This window comes from Astatotilapia calliptera, chromosome 14, assembly GCF_964374335.1.
Source record: "Astatotilapia calliptera chromosome 14, fAstCal68.1, whole genome shotgun sequence".
In the NCBI taxonomy this organism is placed as follows: Eukaryota; Metazoa; Chordata; class Actinopteri; order Cichliformes; family Cichlidae; genus Astatotilapia; species Astatotilapia calliptera.
The window spans coordinates 21381901-21402681 of NC_137435.1; the positions used below are offsets into that span (position 1 = coordinate 21381901).

Below are 20781 nucleotides of genomic sequence, written 5' to 3' on the forward strand. Positions count from 1 at the left end.
ACACAGTCTACTCCCTCAGTATTAATATATGATTGTGAAAACATCGTGTTTTTCATGGCTTTTAATAGTTTCAGTTAGTACGACATGGCAACAATCAGAAACACAACACAGAAAATTAAGCATCTGTACAGCAAAAAAACCCCAAAAAAACCCTTCAGTTTTAGTTTTTCTATCAACATAATTACATGTCTATAAAAATAAAAGACCATTCCCATTATTCATTTGTTAGGGAATTTGATAAAAATAACTCTTCTAACTAATACTGACGTCTGGGTCTCAATAGATGATAGATGACTGTGACATTCACTTTTTCTAAAGTACAACACACACATATTACATGACTATTGTTACTATGCACAGATACACATGAGCACACATTAGGAAACTGAAGCACATCACCACCTCATACTGAGGTCAAAGCTGCACATTCACATTAGACTGACACATACAACAAATACTTAAAGTGTTAACCTGTTACAGGAGCTTCAGAGCAATACGAGTTGAAAGCCGTTTTTCACATTGTCATTTCAGAATTTAACAACATACTGGTCTCAAGCTGGCACAGTCTAGTGTAACATATGAGTTTGGCTACTCTGAAATCTTCTGGTTAACACGAATGTCACAAAATTATTAATCACGTTTATTTCACTCCACGGTAAGTGCATTGTTTGTCAAGAGCTCGTCACAGGGCAAAGACTCACTGTTTAAAAACATGACAAAGGTGCTCACTATGAAAGGCAGGTATGACATGTAAAACACAGGGCACATTTTTACAGTAAACATCAAAGTACACATATGTACATGCAGGCATATGCCATCTACATTTATGTTCATTTCATGAACATTTTAAGTCACCAGATCACGCAGCTGACAACCTACGTCATACAGCTAAATCACGTCAAAGCAGTGCTAAGTACTAAACATTTCATATGTACAGGAATCCCAGTTAGACTGAAAAGATTCACACACTCATAAAAAAACCACAGAGTTAATTTAATGCCCTTAACTCCACAATCTGCCTCTATCTTTACCTTTAAATGACTTTTAAAAAAATAATTGAATTAAACATATAATTTAAACTGATTTCCTTCATTTGCTGCAGAATTTATAAGTACAAGACAAAGATCAGTCAGCAACTGACGGCCTATGTCAGCGCGCTGTGAGCTGCACATTTAACGGTTTTCTTGACAATGTTTTATTTGTGACTGTAAGATCTGATACATGCTAACATCACTACTATTATGACAGATGCTCCATTCGGTAAAGTAAATCTGCTTGGCATCTTTCTTGGCCTTCAGACAACAATTCTGATGGCTAAAGATCCAAACGGGACAGGCAAAAAAACCCCCAACCTATTATGACAGAGGCAGTGGGGCTACAGCAGTGGCGTGCACACACCATCCAGTGGTTAAAACCCGCAACAGCAGCTATTACGACATGGATAATGTAGAAACGCATCACTTTCAAGGAAAAACAGAGCTACAGACCTTCATTGGAACGCATAATACTCCACTTTTAAATCAGTGAACATAAACTTCTGTTTTTTGCAGCCTCTGTTTGCAAAGTATACCCCCAACCCCACCTTTCAGTTCCTTTCCTCAGACTAGTGCAGATTCAACATGCAAGCATAAACACCACCAAAAAACAGTGCCAGAGAGGATTTTAGCCTAGCAAGTTCAAATGAACTATTTTCTCCTTTCCTCAACTGCATCTCATTCCAGCACGATGCATCTCTATCGTAACACCTCGCATAGATACTAAAATTCCCCAATAATTCAGTAGTTTCAATTTAAAGTACACGTCACAGTGTGTTAAACAATGCAAAAAAAGGGGGATTTCAGAAAAAAAAAAGCAGTGCAGTGGAGCTTGAAAGTAAACATCACTTATGTACAGTGCAGGACATTTTCATTAGAGGATTACAGTATTCCCCATCCAGAGTTATAAACCAAAATCTATGAATTCGCACAATCAAATACACTCACAGTCAGTGTGATAATAATTCCCAGTTCAAAACAATGCAAGCAGGACATTGTCAACATTTTCCATTCACACTGCATTGAGCCTTTATAGGGCACTTCAGATGGCTTCTTCAGACTGTTATTAAACACATTTTTTAGTCACTAATAGCTGAAAGCCTCAAGGACAACAGTTTACTGTAATAAGAGAAGGAACTTCAGAAAAACAAGGTTAGAAAACGAATCCATCTCTGTGTTTTAAATCTTAACAAGGCTTCAAGGAGCACTGTTCGCTCACACGCTGCTGCCTTGGCTCTTTAGAGTGGTGACTCTGCGCACGAACCTCCTGGTGCTCCGGCGGTAGCGTGGTTGCGTGAAGTAAAACAGAATCGGGTCCAGAAAGCTGTTCATGCTGGCAAACGGTCTGGTGCTCTTATAGATGATTGAGAACAAGTTTCTTGTTGTGCAGGGAGCATTGGGCAAGGTGCGCACCACCAGGTACAGAGTCTTTGTGAGGTGAAACGGGAGGAAGCTTACGCAGAACACCGCGGCTACAATAATGATCATCCTCACCGCCCTGTCTCGTTTATCCCCAGGCGCTATGGAGACGCCCTGGTAGGACACTGGGCGGCAGAGGATGAAGGCCATCTTGCAGTAGCAAACCATCACGCCTATGAAAGGCAGCAAGAAGCCGAGGCACGTCAGAGCCATGCCGTAAGGATAGTAGTCTACCGAGCGCCCTGGCGTGCTCAAATCGTAGCACACGGTGCGGTTGCGCTGTTGCCCTGTTGCTGCAAAGTGGAAAGTTGGCGCGCACAGGGAGCCAACCACCAGCCATACTAATCCGCAGACGCACCACACCATCTTGCGACCGCCCTGCTTGTGCCACACCGAGAGAGGGTGGCAAATGGCCAAATAACGCTGCACACTGATGCAGGTCAGGAACAGGATGCTGCCATGGAGATTACTGAAACAGGAACACAGAGAAGAAAATGTTGTTGAGCTGAATATTATCACAATCCATTTGTATGTTCTGCAAAATCAAAGTTTTTCTTCAAAAAAGTGCTTTTATTAAGGGACCTTCAGTATAGCATTTCTAAACTATTTTTTTTTCATTTCTATTTGCACATGATAACAGAATTATTTCAGAAAAACAAGAGACCCTGCTTATATTTGGAGAAAGAAGGGCAAGAATTAGCAGCAAAACTGGGTCTTCCCTTTGTCAACTCAAAACATATGTTGCTCCTGGTGAAAAACGACTTCCTGAAGACTAAAGTAACCATTAGTGACTGTATGGTGAACTGAAGACCACAGTCCATGCCAGAGGACTATAAAATCTGGAGGAGCTTGAGAGATTATCCAAAGAGGAATGAGCTGTCAGTGTGTTCCCAAAGTGCTTTTAACATCATCTAACAGAAGCTGAAACCACCTCCCCAACAGTGTTTCCTATGATTGTGCTCATTGTTTTTCCAGCACAAAATCTGGCAATAATACCCCTACTGAGGACTATTTCCACCAAAAGAAGATTTGTGCTGGTGGCAAAACCAAAACCAAAAAACCCCCAGATCAAGATCAAAGTTGCAGAAAACAGGAAGAATTCCCACAAGACATGTAGCCAACAGACTCTGTTCCCCGTGATTTTTCTTCAAATCCCAACTTCTGCTACTAATGGCATCCGATGACCATTTCTCAAGAAAGTCCAAATGTAGTCCCGTTCTCAAAGGGCAACTGTGTGTGAGCACTAGCACTATTTCTGCATCTGCATTAGATACCTTGCCATGTTCAAAGGTTTGGAACTTCTTCCATAAACTAGTTTTCATGCTTTACACACCCGTTCACGTCACACTTGTGCGCACTATAATGCAAAAAAGTACATTTTTTCCAGTATACTTAAATATTAGTGTCATTGTCTCCATTCCCATTACTTATCACATCTCAGATCCAATTTTCTTTCCCATTCCTGTCCAAAAATAGGACAATTCACATAATAACACTGTGTCACATATCACTTGCATACACAGACCTTAACAATGAAAAATTAATTCCCAAAAATTACATAATAAAATCTGAAAAATGAGCCAATAATCAACCATGAACCCACCTGTAGAACTGAAACCTGACCATCTTACAGGTAAACTCCCCAAAGGGCCAGTAGTCATGACTCGCATAGTTGTAGATGAGTAAAGGAAGTGACATCACATACAGAAAGTCGGCTATGGCCAAGTTGAGCATGTAGATGTTGTTTCTGGACAAATTGGACCTCTTCCTCCATATCTTCAGTATGACGGTGGCATTCAGAGGAATCCCAAGCAGGAAGACGATGGTGTACACAGCAGGAAGTAAAATGCGCTTAAAGTCTTCCTTGTAGGTGCAGCGAGGGTTAACCGCCCCACTAACACTGCTGATGTTACTGAGAGCGTTAATGAAGCTGTCTGCTGGGTAAAGCTCTGTAGGGTGTGAGAGCAGGTCCACTAAGGAAGTTTTTGAGTTGAGGGCTTCTGTGGGGATGGTGCTGAAAGAATCTGGCATCTTCACATTCTGGAGGAGAGAGAGAGAGACGGGTGAGACTTGGTAGCAAGATTTGCTCGAGATCAAACACGATTACCGAGCTATTGTATTTGATGGAGTACAGACAGAACGTTATAGGTCTTCTTATTATTAGTTGTCTGTGGTGTACAAACTAATCCAGGAAGGCACACAAACAGCCATATTCAGCTTGGCCAACACTGTAGGAGGAGCAGTTCTCTCCTGCTCGTGTATAACCTTGACCTTGAACACAGTTTGGCTGAAAAGCCATTAGGTGATCACTGTGTGCAAATTTCACTAAATTCTAAGAGGAGTGGATGGACGAGTGCCATCACATCACATCATCGATTATTTTGCCGTACAGGCAAAAAAATCAACATTTGTTTTGGATGTAACGGCACACACACACAGCCTTACCTAGAAGACAGACTCCTATTGTTCCCATTTGTCGATTTAACTGGGAAAACACATGAAAGCAATGTTTCTATAGCATGCCACGATTAGACAAATGAAACAGAAAATATGCAAGAAAACAAATGGATGAAATAGAGAGAGAGGACAACTCTCCACCAGAGGGCACAAGAGATCTGCGTCTGTGTTATATCCTCCAATATTACACAAAAGCAGTCACCTTGAGCCCTGTGAACACAGGACAAATACCTCATAACCCGACTTGAAACCTAATAATCTCCTGGGTGTGCTCACTGTAAAAAGGGCTCACTTTGTATTTACGAATACATACGACAGACTGTAAGAACTACAACAAAATAGGTGCTACAGTGAAATAATCATTTAATCTCTCCATCATTTTCTGACAAGTGTAGACCAAGACGTTTGGTCAAGTTTGGAAATGAAAACCACTGCAGACTGTCTGATCTCCCACTCACATTTCGCAACGTCTGGAACAGGCCCACTATACACAAACAGACTTATCAATGATCTTAAATATTCTTCTGCCTTACAACATCAGTCATATCCACTTCCCTCATGGCAGCAGGCAGCTGAGTAAGTGATCTGCCTAAGACACTTCCTCCAAAGCCCGGTGCTTCCTCAGACTGTTACTCACTACATTTCACAACCAACCAACCAACAAGCCAACCAACACCCTCGAGCCTGCGTCTGTGCTTGTGTGCCAGAGTGTGTACATGTCAGGTATCTCTCAAAGCTGCTTAAAAAACTGTCTTTGGATGTGTTCAAAAAAAGTGTTTTAGGTGAACTCCTCTGTGTGGGTGCGCAGATGTGAACAGAAGTGACGCACAATTTTATAACTCCTGGCACAGAAACTGAGGGAGAGGAGGTGAAGGGAGCAGTGTGCCAAAGGACCACTGAGCATTTATCTGCAAAGATGAATAGAAAACGTTGTTGAGGAGTGCTCTGCAGTCTGTTTTATCTGCTGATGACTCATGCACGACGTACTTCAGATCAGTAATTTGGTTGAAAATCAACTCCGCAAAAGGCCTTGAAGCCAAAATTCTTGGGTAACCTGAAGCACAAAGACCCTGAATTAAGTCTGTAGCTGTTTTCATGTTAAATAAAGTCTGATTTTCATGAAACGCACTAAACTGCAGCACCGCAGAAACAGTCATGGTCCTAGGGCTCTTGCTTTTGCCACAGAGGAGGCTCTATTACTCATCTTTATGTTCAGGCTTGCTTTTAGATGCCTCGCAGAGCCTGACCTGAATAAAACACAATGAAATGTGTAATAGTTTGAGCAGTAGCTCCTGTTTGTGACATGTGTTGGTGCTCATAGTTCATTATTAACAGAACAGTTCAAGGACAAGCAGTAACATGAAAGCTAAGCTATAATTCATTTTACAAAAGAACTAATCAGCTCATTGCCACATTTTCCTTCTTTAGCAGTACCGCAATCTTTCAGACAATACGGTAAGTATAGAGAAAGAGAAGCACACATCCTGGATCCTACAAGCCCTAGCAAGCAAACCACTGGTTTCAAAGTAAGAACTGAGATGTGAGAGGCCAATAAACCACTGATTCCCATGCTGAATATCTGCACCTTTTAGGATAAGTATTGTGGTGGAGATGATTTATATATCAAATAAAGCCAGATTATTTTTAAAAGGTTTTGGAATAGGGGGCAAATAGAAGTAAAAGCTCTTTCTGATCTATTCATGTTCAGGGCTCATGTCAAAAGTTGTTTCTAGAAAAAAGGGAAACAGATGTTGTGATTTTGTCAAAACATGGACAAGCATACTCGATATAAAGACGAAACTCAGCCTGAACTCTCCTAGGGAGTTTTCTTGTAACTTCTTTATTATTACTAGTATTAGTTTTTCCCAGTTTAGGTTGCCCTTAAGTTTTTGCATTTGCTTAGAAGCTTTTATCAGCCACAATCAATCGGCTCGCTTTTTCTTAAGATTTCTGTTTCATGCCTTTGTTTGTTCGCGTTTAGGTCTGCACCACAATCCCTACTAGGTCTGCATCAGCGGACCGTGACAGTGGGAAAGGCAATCCGTGACTGATAGTGTTTCATTGCTAGGGCAGTGTGTTTGGTTTCACTGTCATGCTGAAAAATGAAGCCATTCTAAATAAGACGTTTTCCAGATGGTAATATATGGTGGATTAAAATCTGATGGTAGTATTCTGTGACCATAATTCTATCAATTTTAACAAGATCTCCAACACCTCTGGCTGAAATGCAGTCCCAAACCATGACAGAGCCTAATTAGTTTATTTAGGCCAATTCCACCTGTCCAATTTGCTCACATTTTTAAGGACACAGTGAACACTAGTTTGAACTAATAGCTCTTTACTAATCACCTCATTGGTGCATTAATACTATTTTATGCCTTTCAATCTTTGACATTTCTCATAGATTCAACTAAAGAAATTGGAGTAAATTATGAGTTTCTGCAACAGGCTAGAAACAAAGTGTTTAAAGAAACAATTTTGGTGCTTTATGAAATGTTCTATCACATGTAGACACAACACTGGTTCAGTCTCTTGAGTTGGTGCCTTTTTTATTCTTGAATGCTTCATAGGTCAGGGTTAAGTCACTTAAACAAGAAAACAAAAAACATTCTACTGAAAATGATCAGAAACAAGGACTGGAATGAAAATGAGTGAAAGAAAAAGCAGCCAATGTCCAAAGAAAGACCTTTAGAAAGCCAGGATAACTGCCTAAAAACTGCCTAAAAAATGGTGCTACATTTTATATGGCATAACCCAGAGTAACACGCGCCAAAGAGTGCTGTTGAAATCTGAAGCATGCACAGTGTGTGTGTAGCTATAAAAATGCAAGCATTCATGCCTGTGAGTGAGCCTCTAAATTTGTTACCCTTTGTTACCATTTGAAAGTTTCACTGAGATTTAAATCTCATTTCCAAGACAGACTTGGCAACGATTTCAGGGTAAGAAGTGTGCTCCATTTATTCTAAAATAACCTATTAGTTTATCAATATAAGGAAATATTACTAAAAACACTAACTTAAACGAACAAAACTTCACTCACTGAACTTCCCTAGTACATGTGAAGCTAACATAAACCTGCTCAATACGCGTTCTCTTTACATCCTTCCTGAAAAGATTCAGTCATTTAAATGGTGCAGTAATTGGACTATTTAGAGATTTTGAGACCAAATCCTGATATGTTGTCGTCTTTATTGTAATTTTTTTTCCAGCATGCAGATACAGTGTATCAAAGTTATAATGTAAATGGAAAGATAAGCTGACATTTAAGGTTATCTGCACTACCAGGAGAGGAAAAAAGAATTACAGAAATAATACAGATGCTGTTTTCAGTGCTAATAGTAAAGAAAACTCTTACCTTTAAAAGTATTTAATCCAGATTGGAAAAAAAAAAAAAACTTGTTGGAGAATGCGGGCATCGATCCCGCTACCTCTCGCATGCTAAGCGAGCGCTCTACCATTTGAGCTAATTCCCCTTCATGCTGTGTGCTGCAAAAATAAAGCCTTTAGAGGCACACACCCACAGCCCTGCTCACTCACGTAATGTGATCAGTTAATGACAGGGACACTTTCTCTTTGCGATACACACACCCTCACAAACACCCTGCTGCATACTCTCCACCCTGAGGACTGCCAAAAGGCTGAGCTGAGCAAGTCACACAAGGTTATTTATAAACCATGACTGCAAGAATGTGACTGCTACACTCAGGACAAATATAGGAGATTAATAATTCATCATAACAAAGCCGTAAATCAAATGACACCTAGACTGCATTAATGATTATTCTGCATGTGGATATGGTGTCAGGACCTTTGAACTTTGATTAAGGTAATGCAAGGTAACTCTAACTACGTCAATATCACAAGTAATGACTGATAGCAGAGCCCAGCTTATATTTAAACCACGTAACCCGGAGAGTGCACTTACTGCCTTAAGGCTCTGCGTGTGTTTTTATTGCGGTACTATGAAAAATGAACATGACTGTGTAATGTAAACCAGCAGAACTTTAAGGTTCCTCTCGGTGTTACAGAAATTTATGAGGTGTTTTAAACTCATTGTTTGGTTTTGGTGTTTAGGCCAAGAATAGAACTAGAGACACAAAGTCACTAACCAGATGTGTAATATGGCAGAAATCTCTACTAGGAGTAAGTGGAGACAGAAGAAAAACGTCATAAGCCAACAAATGTCTGATTTGTATGTGCAAACATGTCCGACATAAATTTTATATTAAAATAATGTTATATACAAATCATAAACGTGGTGTTCCTACTATTATTATTATTCTTAATGTATGTTTCTGTCTGATCCACAGATAAAACTCCAAAGAGACATTTGGAGAGAAGAGATAATGGATATGTTTCCGTGGACGATTCTTATATAGCATTTTTCTACTCTACCTAAGCACTCAAAGCGATTTAGACTATGTGCCTCATTCACCAATTCACACAAGCGCTTTATTCTCTGCTTTTTCCTACTGAAGTGCTTTCTATCTAACATGCATGCTATGACGGAGAGCAACTTGGTGTTAGTATTTTACCTAAGGATATCTGGCATGCAGACTGGAGCAGCCAGGTGTCGAATAGCCAACCTTCCAAAGAAGAAGAAGTCCTACAAAATAAATAAAAGAATGTAAAAATTAAAACACGTGAAACACAAAATCGTGCCCAGCAAAAACAAAAAAGCTTCATAGCTGGTGAGCTTTAGAAACATTGACCTACAGAATGCCTAATTAAAACTGGCAGATAAGGTGACATAAAGAGTTATACTGCCGTGCATGTAGGAAGGCTATCTCTCTATCATTTAAATGAACAGAAAAGGGAGATTTAGAGGAGAGGACAGCAAGCAGGCCACAATTAAAGTCCAATTACTTTCCCATCTCCGATCTCTAAAGTCCCTGGAGACCCTAATCAATGATTCATGCCCGCTGCCCCTCATTCAGTCCCGTGCTCGGTTGTAGTTAATTGGGGAAACAAAATGACGAGCCAGGAAATCGATATTAGTATCACACATGAGTATACGCGCAGTACAATCACGTCTGCAGACGCACACTGCAGCCCTACCTAGCAATCAGGAGCAAATCTACAGTAAACAAAACAGAGTAAATTCAGGAGCGCAGTAGGAGTACAATAATCAACTGTACAAACTAATAGCATGACACAGAAACACACAAACCTTCCACATATCAGTGTGATCAACATTCAGGTCACAGCCCTCTATTGTGGATTAGAAAAAAACAGACTGCGATAATTATCGCTGCTAATACGGTGCATGAAGACAGGAGACAGGAGACGCTTTAAACTAATCAGCTGCACCATAAAGAGGACGGGTGATAAGCAAAGCTGGTGTTCCATCAAAACCGCACTACTTGCCATATGGTCACAAAGATAATAAAAGCGTTTCTTGTTGCATGTGACATAACTATACAAATCATTTAAACATTCAGTAGTGCAAACAAAGATATTACTGCAAGGCTTGTGTAGAAAGTCCCCTTCTGGCCAAAGTTAACCAAAGCATTATACCACATTTTTCACTAATGAAGTGGACAAGACTGCAGCTGATAACAGATGGCATTCTCATAATTTGCCGTATCTTGCAATCAAAAACAGGCTAACGATGTTGTTGTTGTAAGTATGTCATTAGATATACAGAGAGAAGGTCATACAATATTTCCTACAACTTTACTGTGTGTCAGCTCTTTGGTGCACAAAAGAGGTCTGATGAAATAAATGTAGTGCCAGGACAGTAGGGCACTGGTCACTGAAACTAAAATTTTGAAACACCAAAATTCTTTCTTCTATGATTAATCTGAATCATCACTCTTACTTAATTGACTTGCGAGAGCAAAACGTGTTAAAATTGACTTCTGTTTAGGGTGAGGGGCTTACATGCCACACTCATCAATTGCAGAACAGTCCAAAAGTCTTGCACCACCGCTTTCTTTACAACAGACTTTCCGACGCTTGCTGCTTTTTTTACTCATTTCCAGTCCATCCTTGTACCTGACCAGTATCAAAGGAATGTTTTTGGTCATTAGCTACATAACACTGATCTGTGAGTCTTTCAAGCATAAAAAATTTGCATAACTCAATGGATCAACCAGTGTTGTGTCTATGCAAAACAGACAACTTAGCCCTTTTTAGGCACTTTGTTATGAGCAGACTGCCACAAAGGTGTGTCATTGGTTCCAATTTCTTTAGAAAATTGTATCTTTTGTACCAACAAGGTGATTCTCAGAAACTGAACAAAAACTATTTAGAGCAGATAAACAGTATCAGAGAGTCGTCTCCTTAACAAATAGGAAAAAAGCCACACAGACAGAGAGAACATGGCAAACTCCACACAGAAAGGCTCTAAATGGTGATTTAACCCAGGACCTTCCTTCTGTCTGTTTGAATGCTTTGATGAGCACAACGGCAAACCTTGCCAAGCTGCTGAACTAATCAAAGAAAAAAATAACAGCAAGCAAGCTGAACAACATTTCACAATAGTTTCTCTCTTGCTTTTGTCCTTCAGCACATATATTGTTATAATAATAATGACTCACTGATAATGTAAAAGTACCCCAGAAATGCATAAATATTTTTCTGATGCATGTTTTTGTTCTTGAGCCGCTATTAGTCACATTTAATGTTGTGAGAATAACATGTTTTTACTGATCTTGAGCTCCAGTAGCTGTAACGTCTTGGTGCACAACTTGTGTTGGGCAAAAAAAAAAAAAAAAGAAGCTTAGCAAAAGCTCAACAGGCTGGTAAGCAGCAATTAGTCTGTGCCCCGTGGTTGCTGAAGTCATGTGTTTGTGCTGCAGAGGAGATGGAAATGCAGATGTGGTGAAAGCAGAGTCAGTAAAGCACAAAAAGAGAACAGAAACAAAAAAAAGTCTTTACTGACCGATCACCCAGTGCATCTGTGACAATTGCTGTGAATTGCACAACAAGTTTTGGAAACATTGGCGGTAATCTTTTTAAAACCTACTCAGGACAAAGACATTCGATTTATTTTGAGACATTCACATTAAATCACCAATTTGGCTGGTATGTTTATGATGGCTTCCATTAAGCTTGTGCTTGTTTATTCAGTGAGATAATGCTGAGGGCCACTTAACTTCATTTGATAAACAACTTCAGCCCTAAATTTTCTGTCTACCAGGTTTTCTGCTTCTCTAACTCTGCGGCTCCAACACAGAGTTATGTTAATCTGCTACCCGGCAGACAAAACAGAGGCTCAAACAGTGCCTAGCAGAAAGGAATCTCCACTAAAAACACAGCAGCCATGTCAAAGCCCTGTGGCGACTGAAGCAGATAGCCTGTCTAAGTGATTGTTGGTTATTACGTCAGCAATATGACAACTTGTTTTTACTGGATCCGAGCACAGTTATGCACATTCTAGAGAGACATAACAAATACAAGTTATAAACCTCACATCTGCAGTTTTTTTATATCGTTTTTTCATACCGTTTATAATCTTTTACTTGCTTTGCTTACTTCGAATACGATTTACAACAAGATGTTTTTGAAGTTATCATGGTTAACAGCAGATTTATTAAAGAATGTTTAAACAGCTTTTTACGTTGCTTTGACATAGCAGTATGAGTCTTTGGTCTTGAAACGTTGTACTCTCCTGCAGCATGGCCGACAAATTTATAGAAACAACTGATTGCTGAGAACATACTATTCCTTTTTTAAAAAGGTCACTATTAAGGGTGTCTGTCCTGGGGCACATGATGTATTGCAGGCTGTTTATTAATCACAGGGTCAGTAGTTTGTGCTCCGGTGCCTCTAGTCAGCACTCTTAGGCATGATAGGGAACCCCAAATTGCTCCTGACGCATCCATCAGAGTGTGGTGCTTAAAAGGCATAGCAAAAAACAGCTGGTTGAACGTGGCTAACAGTAAAAAGCAATCACTTAGAGTAGAAAAGCTAAATAAGTACCCATCTGTTTACCATAACTATAGCAAACAATCAAGCAAACACTAGATTGTTCTTAGTAATTTTTGATAAAGCTTAAAATTAGAGTTGGATCAGGTGACCCTGGGCCCCCCATTAATTAAGCTACAGTATCCCTAGGCTGCTAGGGGCCAATTATTATTCATCTCTGTCTGTCTTTCATAATGTGTCTTTTCTCCTGTCTTCCTCACCTAATCTTGCTCCAGTTGCTTTGTGAAGCCTGGTTCTGCTCTAGGTTTCTTTCTGTTAAAAGGGAGTTTTTCCTTCCCACTGTCACCAAGAGTTTGTTCATAGGACCTCATATGACAGTTGGGGTTTTCTCTGTATTACTGTAAGGTCTGTTACCTTACAATGACGTGACTGTTGTTGTGATTTGCTGCTAAACAATAAAACTGAATTAAATTGCTATCAAATGGTCCAACTCAGTGTAACCCATAAAGACACCAGGGGCAACCTTTGGAGCTGAAAATTAAGGCAAATACCAAAGTAACAAAAACTGTATTTCCTTTAATGGCTACTACAACCTGGCACTGAAAGGGAGTCAGTTCCAATGCACTCCATGTTAAAATTTGTAACGTTACATCATTGACAAGCATATTTACAGCCTGATTTTTTCAAAATGTGTTGCTCTCTGTAGATAGTTTTCCTAGTGGGTGATTTTTTAAACTATCCTAAACTGCTTGAATGTTGGAATTAAAGGTGTGGCTGTTTTGATTGACAGATGCCCCACAGAGGACACTGTCAGTGCCACACACGCGAGAGAGAGGAGGAAAAAGGAGAAGGACAGCCATCTGCAGCGGCAGTCTTACACAAATTCCCGGTCTCTTCCTCACAGTGAAAAATAAAGCATATTAATTTACCACTGGAGCCAGATCACTGCAGCTGCCCACAGCATCAGTATCATAATGGACGGGAACTTGTAAAAGCTGTTGTTGTGTGGTCTACCAAAAAGTGATTTCTGGTATTTGCCAAAAGTGACTGTCAGTATTTAAACTGTTATAAATGATTTTTTGGCCTATAAACTTTTGTCAAACATATCTCTAGTGAATGATATCAAGCCATTTTAAGCCAAACTGTCTGCCATCAAGTTTTGGCAAATCAACTTTTATATTTCCATTGTTTATGAATGTAAAACTCTCACTGACATCAAAAATTTCTTTTTCAAAAGGGATCAGGCCAATAGGGGCAGCAGAAATTGCAACAAATATAACATAACGGTTATATAAATATATTTTAAGTAGCTGAAAGGACTGAATTGATTATAATGTAGAACACAGAGCATATACAATAACGCAGAGTCACAAAGATACTTACAAAACAAGTATTTTTTGTTTGTTTTATATGCAACACCTGTAAATCCTGTTGAGTGCAGACTATTAGATAAACACTGGAAATCAGTTTTTGGCACAAGACTGGGATGGTGCGTTTTTGGCTTCATTCTGTATGATCTCCTAAACTTCATAATTTTCTACAAACTCCATAGAGATGCTTGAACAAATATTCTCACCTGGTTTGTTCCCCATAAATCATCAGAGTCCTGGGACGCATACAACATGAGTGGATAATGATGACAGCGTCTTGCTCGAGGGCACGTACGTCCTTGTTTATTTAACTATCGTAATGTAAGAGAACGTGAGAGTATTTTTTTAAGGAATTTGATTTAAAATGATGAAGAGAAACAGGAAAGGGGATACAACTGATCTGATGTTATCACACCAGACGAGCTTAATAAGTGCACTGACTGCACCAGTCGCCGGGGCTTTGAGGTGCAGGACACAGGACATGTCTTACTCCAGCACCACAAATAACACAGCTACCAGCCTTCGTGACTCCTTACAGCTGCTTATTTTAGCACCACAGGAGCCCCTGCTGGGACATCTGTGCGCCTGGACGAATAATAACAAAACTACACAAATGTAGTAACAAGCTACTATATCTCAGCAGCTAGAATTGATTGTTATACACGGCAGGTCAAATTCATATCGCGATAATTCCCCAGTGGGAATAATACTTTTTAAAAAACATTCCTTTAGTCGCTAGCTGCTGAATAAAGCAATAAAACTATAAACAAACTGAACTTACCCTGAATGAAAAACGAAACAAGTGCGACAACATCAACAAGTTGGCCACTCGGCCATGGCAAAGTGCTGCTCCTCGGTGATAACAAAGAGCTGGGAAACGGACTGTTGCCGGTAAAATAGCAGGTTTAAGGAAACGCCGTGCTGCTAGGTTCGAATTCACCGCTTATCTGTCCCGTACCTACCTGCAGCGGAGCGGCGAGCTGCTGCACACTTTACACGCCGTATAACTGCCACGCACGCGCAATGAGTCTTGCGCCACCTGCACGAACAAAGGGAACGACTCCAGCGACAGCTAACGTCTCGCGCCTTTAGCCGGCATCACGTGTCTGGTTTCTTAAACAGACGTTACAACGCTGTTGCTTTCAGTGGGTGTTTTAAAATCACCTAAAAAAATAAAGCAGTTGCAGTGCTGTGAAAACCATCGTGATTTTTTCATATTTGCATATTTATCACATTTACCTTACACTACCTTTTCCTACAAGGCAGGTCCTACCATTAATTAAAAATGATAAACCTTTCTTTATTAACCATTGCTTAAAAAGCCATCTCTACTTGCAGAGCAATATCCAACCTTTCTTTTTACTCATAGAATCTTGAAAGAGTGGTTTTAAAACTGATCATCTGCAGAGGTTTCAGAGCTCATCATCAATAATATTTTATTACAGCGATTAGTACATGCTGTAGGTATTAAAGGTACTGCATTTGAGTGGTTTGAATTACATCTGTCTAATAGACTCCAATTTGTTCATGTAAACGGGCAGTCTTCTCCATGCACACAGGTTGATTATGGAGTTCCACAGGGTTATATAGCATTTAGCTCTCTTGCATAACGCAATTCATTATTACTATTTTTTCTAAAAACTCCTAGAAAAGCTTTCAGTTAATCCAAAATGCTGTAGCAAGATTAGTGACAATGTCTAGAAAGAGAGAGCATGTTTCTCTTATATTGGCTTCTCTTCATTGGCACCCTGTTAAATCCACTATCAAATATAAAATCCTGCTCCTCACATACAAGGTCTTGAATAATCATCAGGTCCTGTCTTATCTTAATGACCTCATGGTATCATGTCACACCAGTAGAGCACTTTGCTCTCAGACTGAGGGCTTACTTGTTGTTCCTAGAGTATTTAAAAGTCGAATGGGAGGCAGAGCCTTCAGCTTTCAGGCCCCTCTTCTTTGGAATCAGCTCCCAGTCTAGATTCAGGAGACAGAAACCATCTCTACTTTTAAGATTAGGCTTAAAACTTTCTTTTTTGAGTAAGCTTATAGTTAGGTTAGGATCAGGTGACCATCCTTCTCTAGTTATGCTTAGCTCATCTTTTTTTTCCTCACTCACTACGTGTTTATACACCTCTCTGCATTTCATCATCATTATTATTCATCTCTGGCTCTCTTCCACAGTGCGTCTTTTGTCTTGTTTTTCACACCTCACTCCCATCCGGTCATGGCATATGGCCGCCTCTTCCTTAGCCAGGTTCTGCAGCACGGTTCTTCCTGTTAAACGGCGTGTTTTTCTTCTCACTGTCACCAAGTGCTTGCTTATAGGTGGTCATCTGATCATTGGGGTTTTCTCTGTTTTCTCTGTATTATTTTAGGGCCTTTAATTTATAATACAAAGCACCTTGAGGCAACTGCTGTTGTGATTTGGTGCCATATAAATTAAATGTAAATGAATTCAAATTGCTATCCAATGGTCAAATTCAATTGAATTAAAAAGCTTGCAAGAAGTAATAGTTGACAAAATTAACCAGAGTAAATACAGTTTTTAATTGTCAATGATTTCGTTTATTAAGGGAGAAAACTATAAGAACACACGTAAATAGAACTTGTCTGATAAAATTAAGGAAGCTTTGGGACTCAATTAAGCAACACTGAGAGCCATTATCCACAAATTAAGAAAACCTGGGACAGTGGTGGACATGACAAGGAGTGGCCAGCTTACCAAAATGCCTCATCCCGGAGGCTGCAAAAGAACCCAGAACCACATCCAAAGAACTGTAGGCCTCACTTTCCCCATTTAAGGTCAGAGTTCACGATTTAACAACAAGAAAGAGGCAAAAAAATGGCATCCATGGGAAAGTTCAAGTAAAAAAAATTACTGCTGACCACGATTTTGCATGACAATAAATAAGCTGTTCATGCTTGAAAGTCTACCAGCATGGAAATGGGTCAAAACTCCTCCACAATGAAAGTGTCACTGCCAGTTACTTGCACTTAATTGCAGTTCTGGTTTTGCCACCCTTGGCAGGAATGACAAGGGTGGCAAAACCAGTTATTAGGTTTCATTTTGCATTTACCCAGGCTAACTTTGTGTAATACTATAATTAGCTGGATGAGCTGAAACATGTGAATGTGACAAATCTGGAAAAAAAAAATCACAAAAGGGGCAAAAGCTTGTTCACAGCAGTGAATGTTTAACTGCAGGTAACCATGTTTAAGCAACAGTTAATTCCCAGGAGGAAAATTCTAACATTATAAGGGCTTCAACCAGAGAACTTGCCATAGTCCAGCACCTTTGAGTGTGTTTGCAGCTCACTGAGTTCAATGGCGGGTGTTTGGTCTGTACTAAAAAGAGTGACAGGACATGACTGGAGGTGTCACTTCTTATCATTTTTGTTTGAACTTCTATGAGGTTTATTGGTTAATTCTATTGTGCCATTGTAAACATTGCTGTGTCCTGCTCAGCACCAGGTTGTCATCATAAAAGATAAGATGCCTCCCACTGAGTGTGTCGAAGTTTGGATATAAATTTGGCAAAGCTCCAAAGTGACCAGTGGCTCTCACTTCTTTTTGTCCCTAGTTCCACATATTGAGACAGTGAACCTGGTTTTCATTGGCTGATTACAAGTCAACTTATGTGTGTTTCATGTGAAAAGTATTGTTTTAAAAAATATGCTGATGTGTAGCTTTGTCATCGCTATAACCCAAAGATGACACAGGAAGAAATAGGAAGTGCATAAAGGCTAAAGTTATTCTTGTAACAATATGTTCCACCACAGGATGAAGCAGAAGATAAGACGAAGAAGAAGATAAACTTTCAGTGCAACTATGTAATCAATGATTGTATAATTGATAACAAGTATATAAATAGGTAACTAAGTACAAGAAACAGCAAAGACTTAAAATAAGGAACAGAAAAACAAAGCAGAAAACGCTAAATTATCATGCATGTATTTACCAGTCTTTGTGCAAATTGTTGTTTTAGGCACTTGAACCAGGTTCCAATGTCTGTTTTGTCAAGCTGGACTCTGTTATCACCCAAAAAGTCCCATTATGTACTTTTGTCTCAGGTGTTGTGGCTGGTGAGTCACGCCCACATGGATTCCTTCTTCATGGCGTTCATATCTATTCTCTCTGTTAAAACTCATTTTGGCTATAATCCGATATTGTGGAAAAATATGTCACTGTAGTGATAAGGAAAGAACGACGTGCTCATTCTTGTGTTCTCGAGTCACTCTCCTCTGTATTTGTGAAGCCAGATTTCCCTCTGTTCATTTACAAAACTGGAGAGGAAGAAGAAGACTCTTTTGTCAGGGTGTATTCAAGCCATGCAAATTTTAAACCACAGTATTGGGGTTGAATGTTTACATGTTGTGGCAGTCACAGGAAACGTACAGTAAGGATGTGTTGATGCATACTCGATTATCCAGGTAAGAAAATCCCAAAAAGTTGATTCTCTTCATGCGTTCTTTTCATGTTTCGTCACTTATCCAAGTGACTTTTTCAGTCTCAGTTGACTGCAGGTTTACCCAAACAAATAAACAGAACATGTGGATTGTCTTATATTAAGATAAAAAGGCATGAAAAAATTAAAAAAAAACCCATTATGTTCAAAATTGACTGCCATCATCCTGCCACAAAATCATAAATCTCAGTTGGGGTATGCTGAATCTGCAAAAGGCTTAGATAGTACGTTCAATTAAAAAAATTATACATGAATTAAAAATATTTTCTTGCTGGAAAAAAATACAGTCATGCTATCACAGAACTTTATGCTGTCCTGTGAAAAACTAAGTACACCATTACCACTTCCAAAGGAATTAAGAGGGTAAGTAACAGCCAAGTGCTGCTAATGAAGTGCACTTGAATAATTCATCAACCACAAGTGTGAAAAATTCCATGAAAGCAGAAGTTTGTATTTTGCATTAAAACCATGATCTTCCCATCAGATTCGCCTGAAGGTCAGAGAAGCAATGCTCAGACTGCAGAAAATCTTTAGGAGCCTGCAAACAATCCAATATCTTCAGAATCTCCAGGCCTCAGTTAGCATGTTAAATGTTAAAGTTCATGACGATAGAATCAAAAACAGGCTGAACAAGTATGACTTTTTTGGATGAGCAGGCAGGAGAAAGGCTCTTCACACTACAAGCAACGTGGTAGCATTGCTTAAGTTTGGAAAAAGTACAGATGTTTGGCCATAATGCACAGCGCTGCATTTGGAGACAACAAACACAGCGTATCAGCACAAACACCTCATACCAACTGTCAAGCATATTGTTGGAGGGGTGAAGATTTGGGTTTGTTTTGCAGCCACAGCACCACGAGTTGACCATGAATTCCTCTGTATACCAAAGCATTCTTGATTCAAATGTATGCATCTGTCTGATAGATAAAGCTTGGGCCACATTTGAGACGTGCAACAGGACAACAATCCTCAGGAATAAATCTGAAACAAGGTGTTGCAGTCCACTCAAAGTCCAGACCTCAACCCGTGTTAAATGTGTGTGGAAAGACCCGAGGGAGCTGTGCATAAACAATTCCCTGCAAATCTCAATGAAATGGAGAAACTTGGTAAAGAAGAGTGAGCCAAAATCCCTTCACATCAATGTGAGAGACTGAGGCTCATAAGCAAATAAACCAGTCTTAAGTTATTGCTGCTTAAAGTGGTTCTATAAGCTACTGAATCACAGGCTGTTTTTCAGGGTACTACATTTCTGTAGGACTGTTGCAAACATAAGAGACGTAACATCAACAAAAGCCAAAGCTGAAATGAAGGATTGAGTCTCCCTGCCACTGATTAAGTGAATACGTTAAATACTAAAAAGTCACTTAGACGATTCGATGTTTAAATGGTCAGCAAGAGCATGTCGCCGCTGACTCGCGTCCAGCGGACGTCTTTCCGAATGAGCTCATTTGTCATGTTGAAATCCAGACGTGTGAAAGACAGAGAAGAATAGCTCATTTCCCTTTAAAAAGAAGTTGCTCAAAACTTTGACGACACATTTCGTAATAATTGAAAGAGGCAGTAGGTTTAAGCTTGGAGGTGTGACAGCATGGCTCAAAACATCTGAACTTCACTCTCACCAGAAATACTGCACAGCATTTCATAGATTCAAGGCATGCACCACTGTGCTATACTGTTGTGAAGTTTGAAGAAGATCCATAAAATATTGCATGTAATTGTGGGTTTACAAGTTTTTACTGATTTTTACATTTGGTGCGACCTTGACTTTGACCCAACCTCCACCAAAATGAAAAGCTGTTGTTGATATCTAACATCACGTAAAATTTGGAAATGATTGCATCTCCCTTTGAGGGGAGAATTATGTGTAAAAAATATCTCTGGTGGATGACTCATATAACAAGCATTTTACACCTTTGTTTCTCCCATGAGATATTTTCACTGGAACCTTTCTATTCACAGTATCGCATTGTTTTCCTTCACATGAGAGGTTTAATTGCATTGCCACTCAGCTATCTTCTTTCACAAAGAAAAATTAGTCTAGTTACAACCTGAAGCTGTAAGAGAGAAACAGAAAGCTTTTAATAAAACCTCTGTCTGGTTTTACTAGGTTGTAACTTCTGTTTCAAATCCAAGAAGCAACAAAAATAATTGGGAGATATGTGCA

At 39.6% G+C, this 20781-nt stretch overlaps 1 protein-coding gene and 1 non-coding gene across 6 annotated transcripts; both read right to left on the reverse strand.

Moving 5' to 3' along the window:
• Positions 1-46: 46 nt before the first annotated feature.
• p2ry6 (pyrimidinergic receptor P2Y6) lies at positions 47-15173 on the reverse strand. 5 transcript variants are annotated; one of them, XM_080288559.1, is made up of 4 exons: positions 14934-15173; positions 9446-9516; positions 4057-4493; positions 47-2922 (listed from the first exon to the last, which is right to left on the reverse strand). In XM_080288559.1, the coding sequence occupies exons 3-4, from the start codon at positions 4482-4484 to the stop codon at positions 2250-2252; spliced, it is 1101 nt and encodes a 366-aa protein (XP_080144685.1). In that variant the 5' UTR covers positions 4485-4493; positions 9446-9516; positions 14934-15173; the 3' UTR covers positions 47-2249. The 5 variants fall into 5 exon arrangements, with proteins under 5 accessions (XP_080144685.1, XP_080144686.1, XP_026048906.1 ...); XM_080288560.1 differs by having other exon boundaries at positions 15115-15163; XM_026193121.2 differs by lacking the exon at positions 9446-9516.
• Positions 8311-8383, reverse strand: trnaa-agc (transfer RNA alanine (anticodon AGC)). Its single transcript has one exon. It is a non-coding gene; the product is annotated as a tRNA-Ala (tRNA).
• Positions 15174-20781: the final 5608 nt, after the last annotated feature.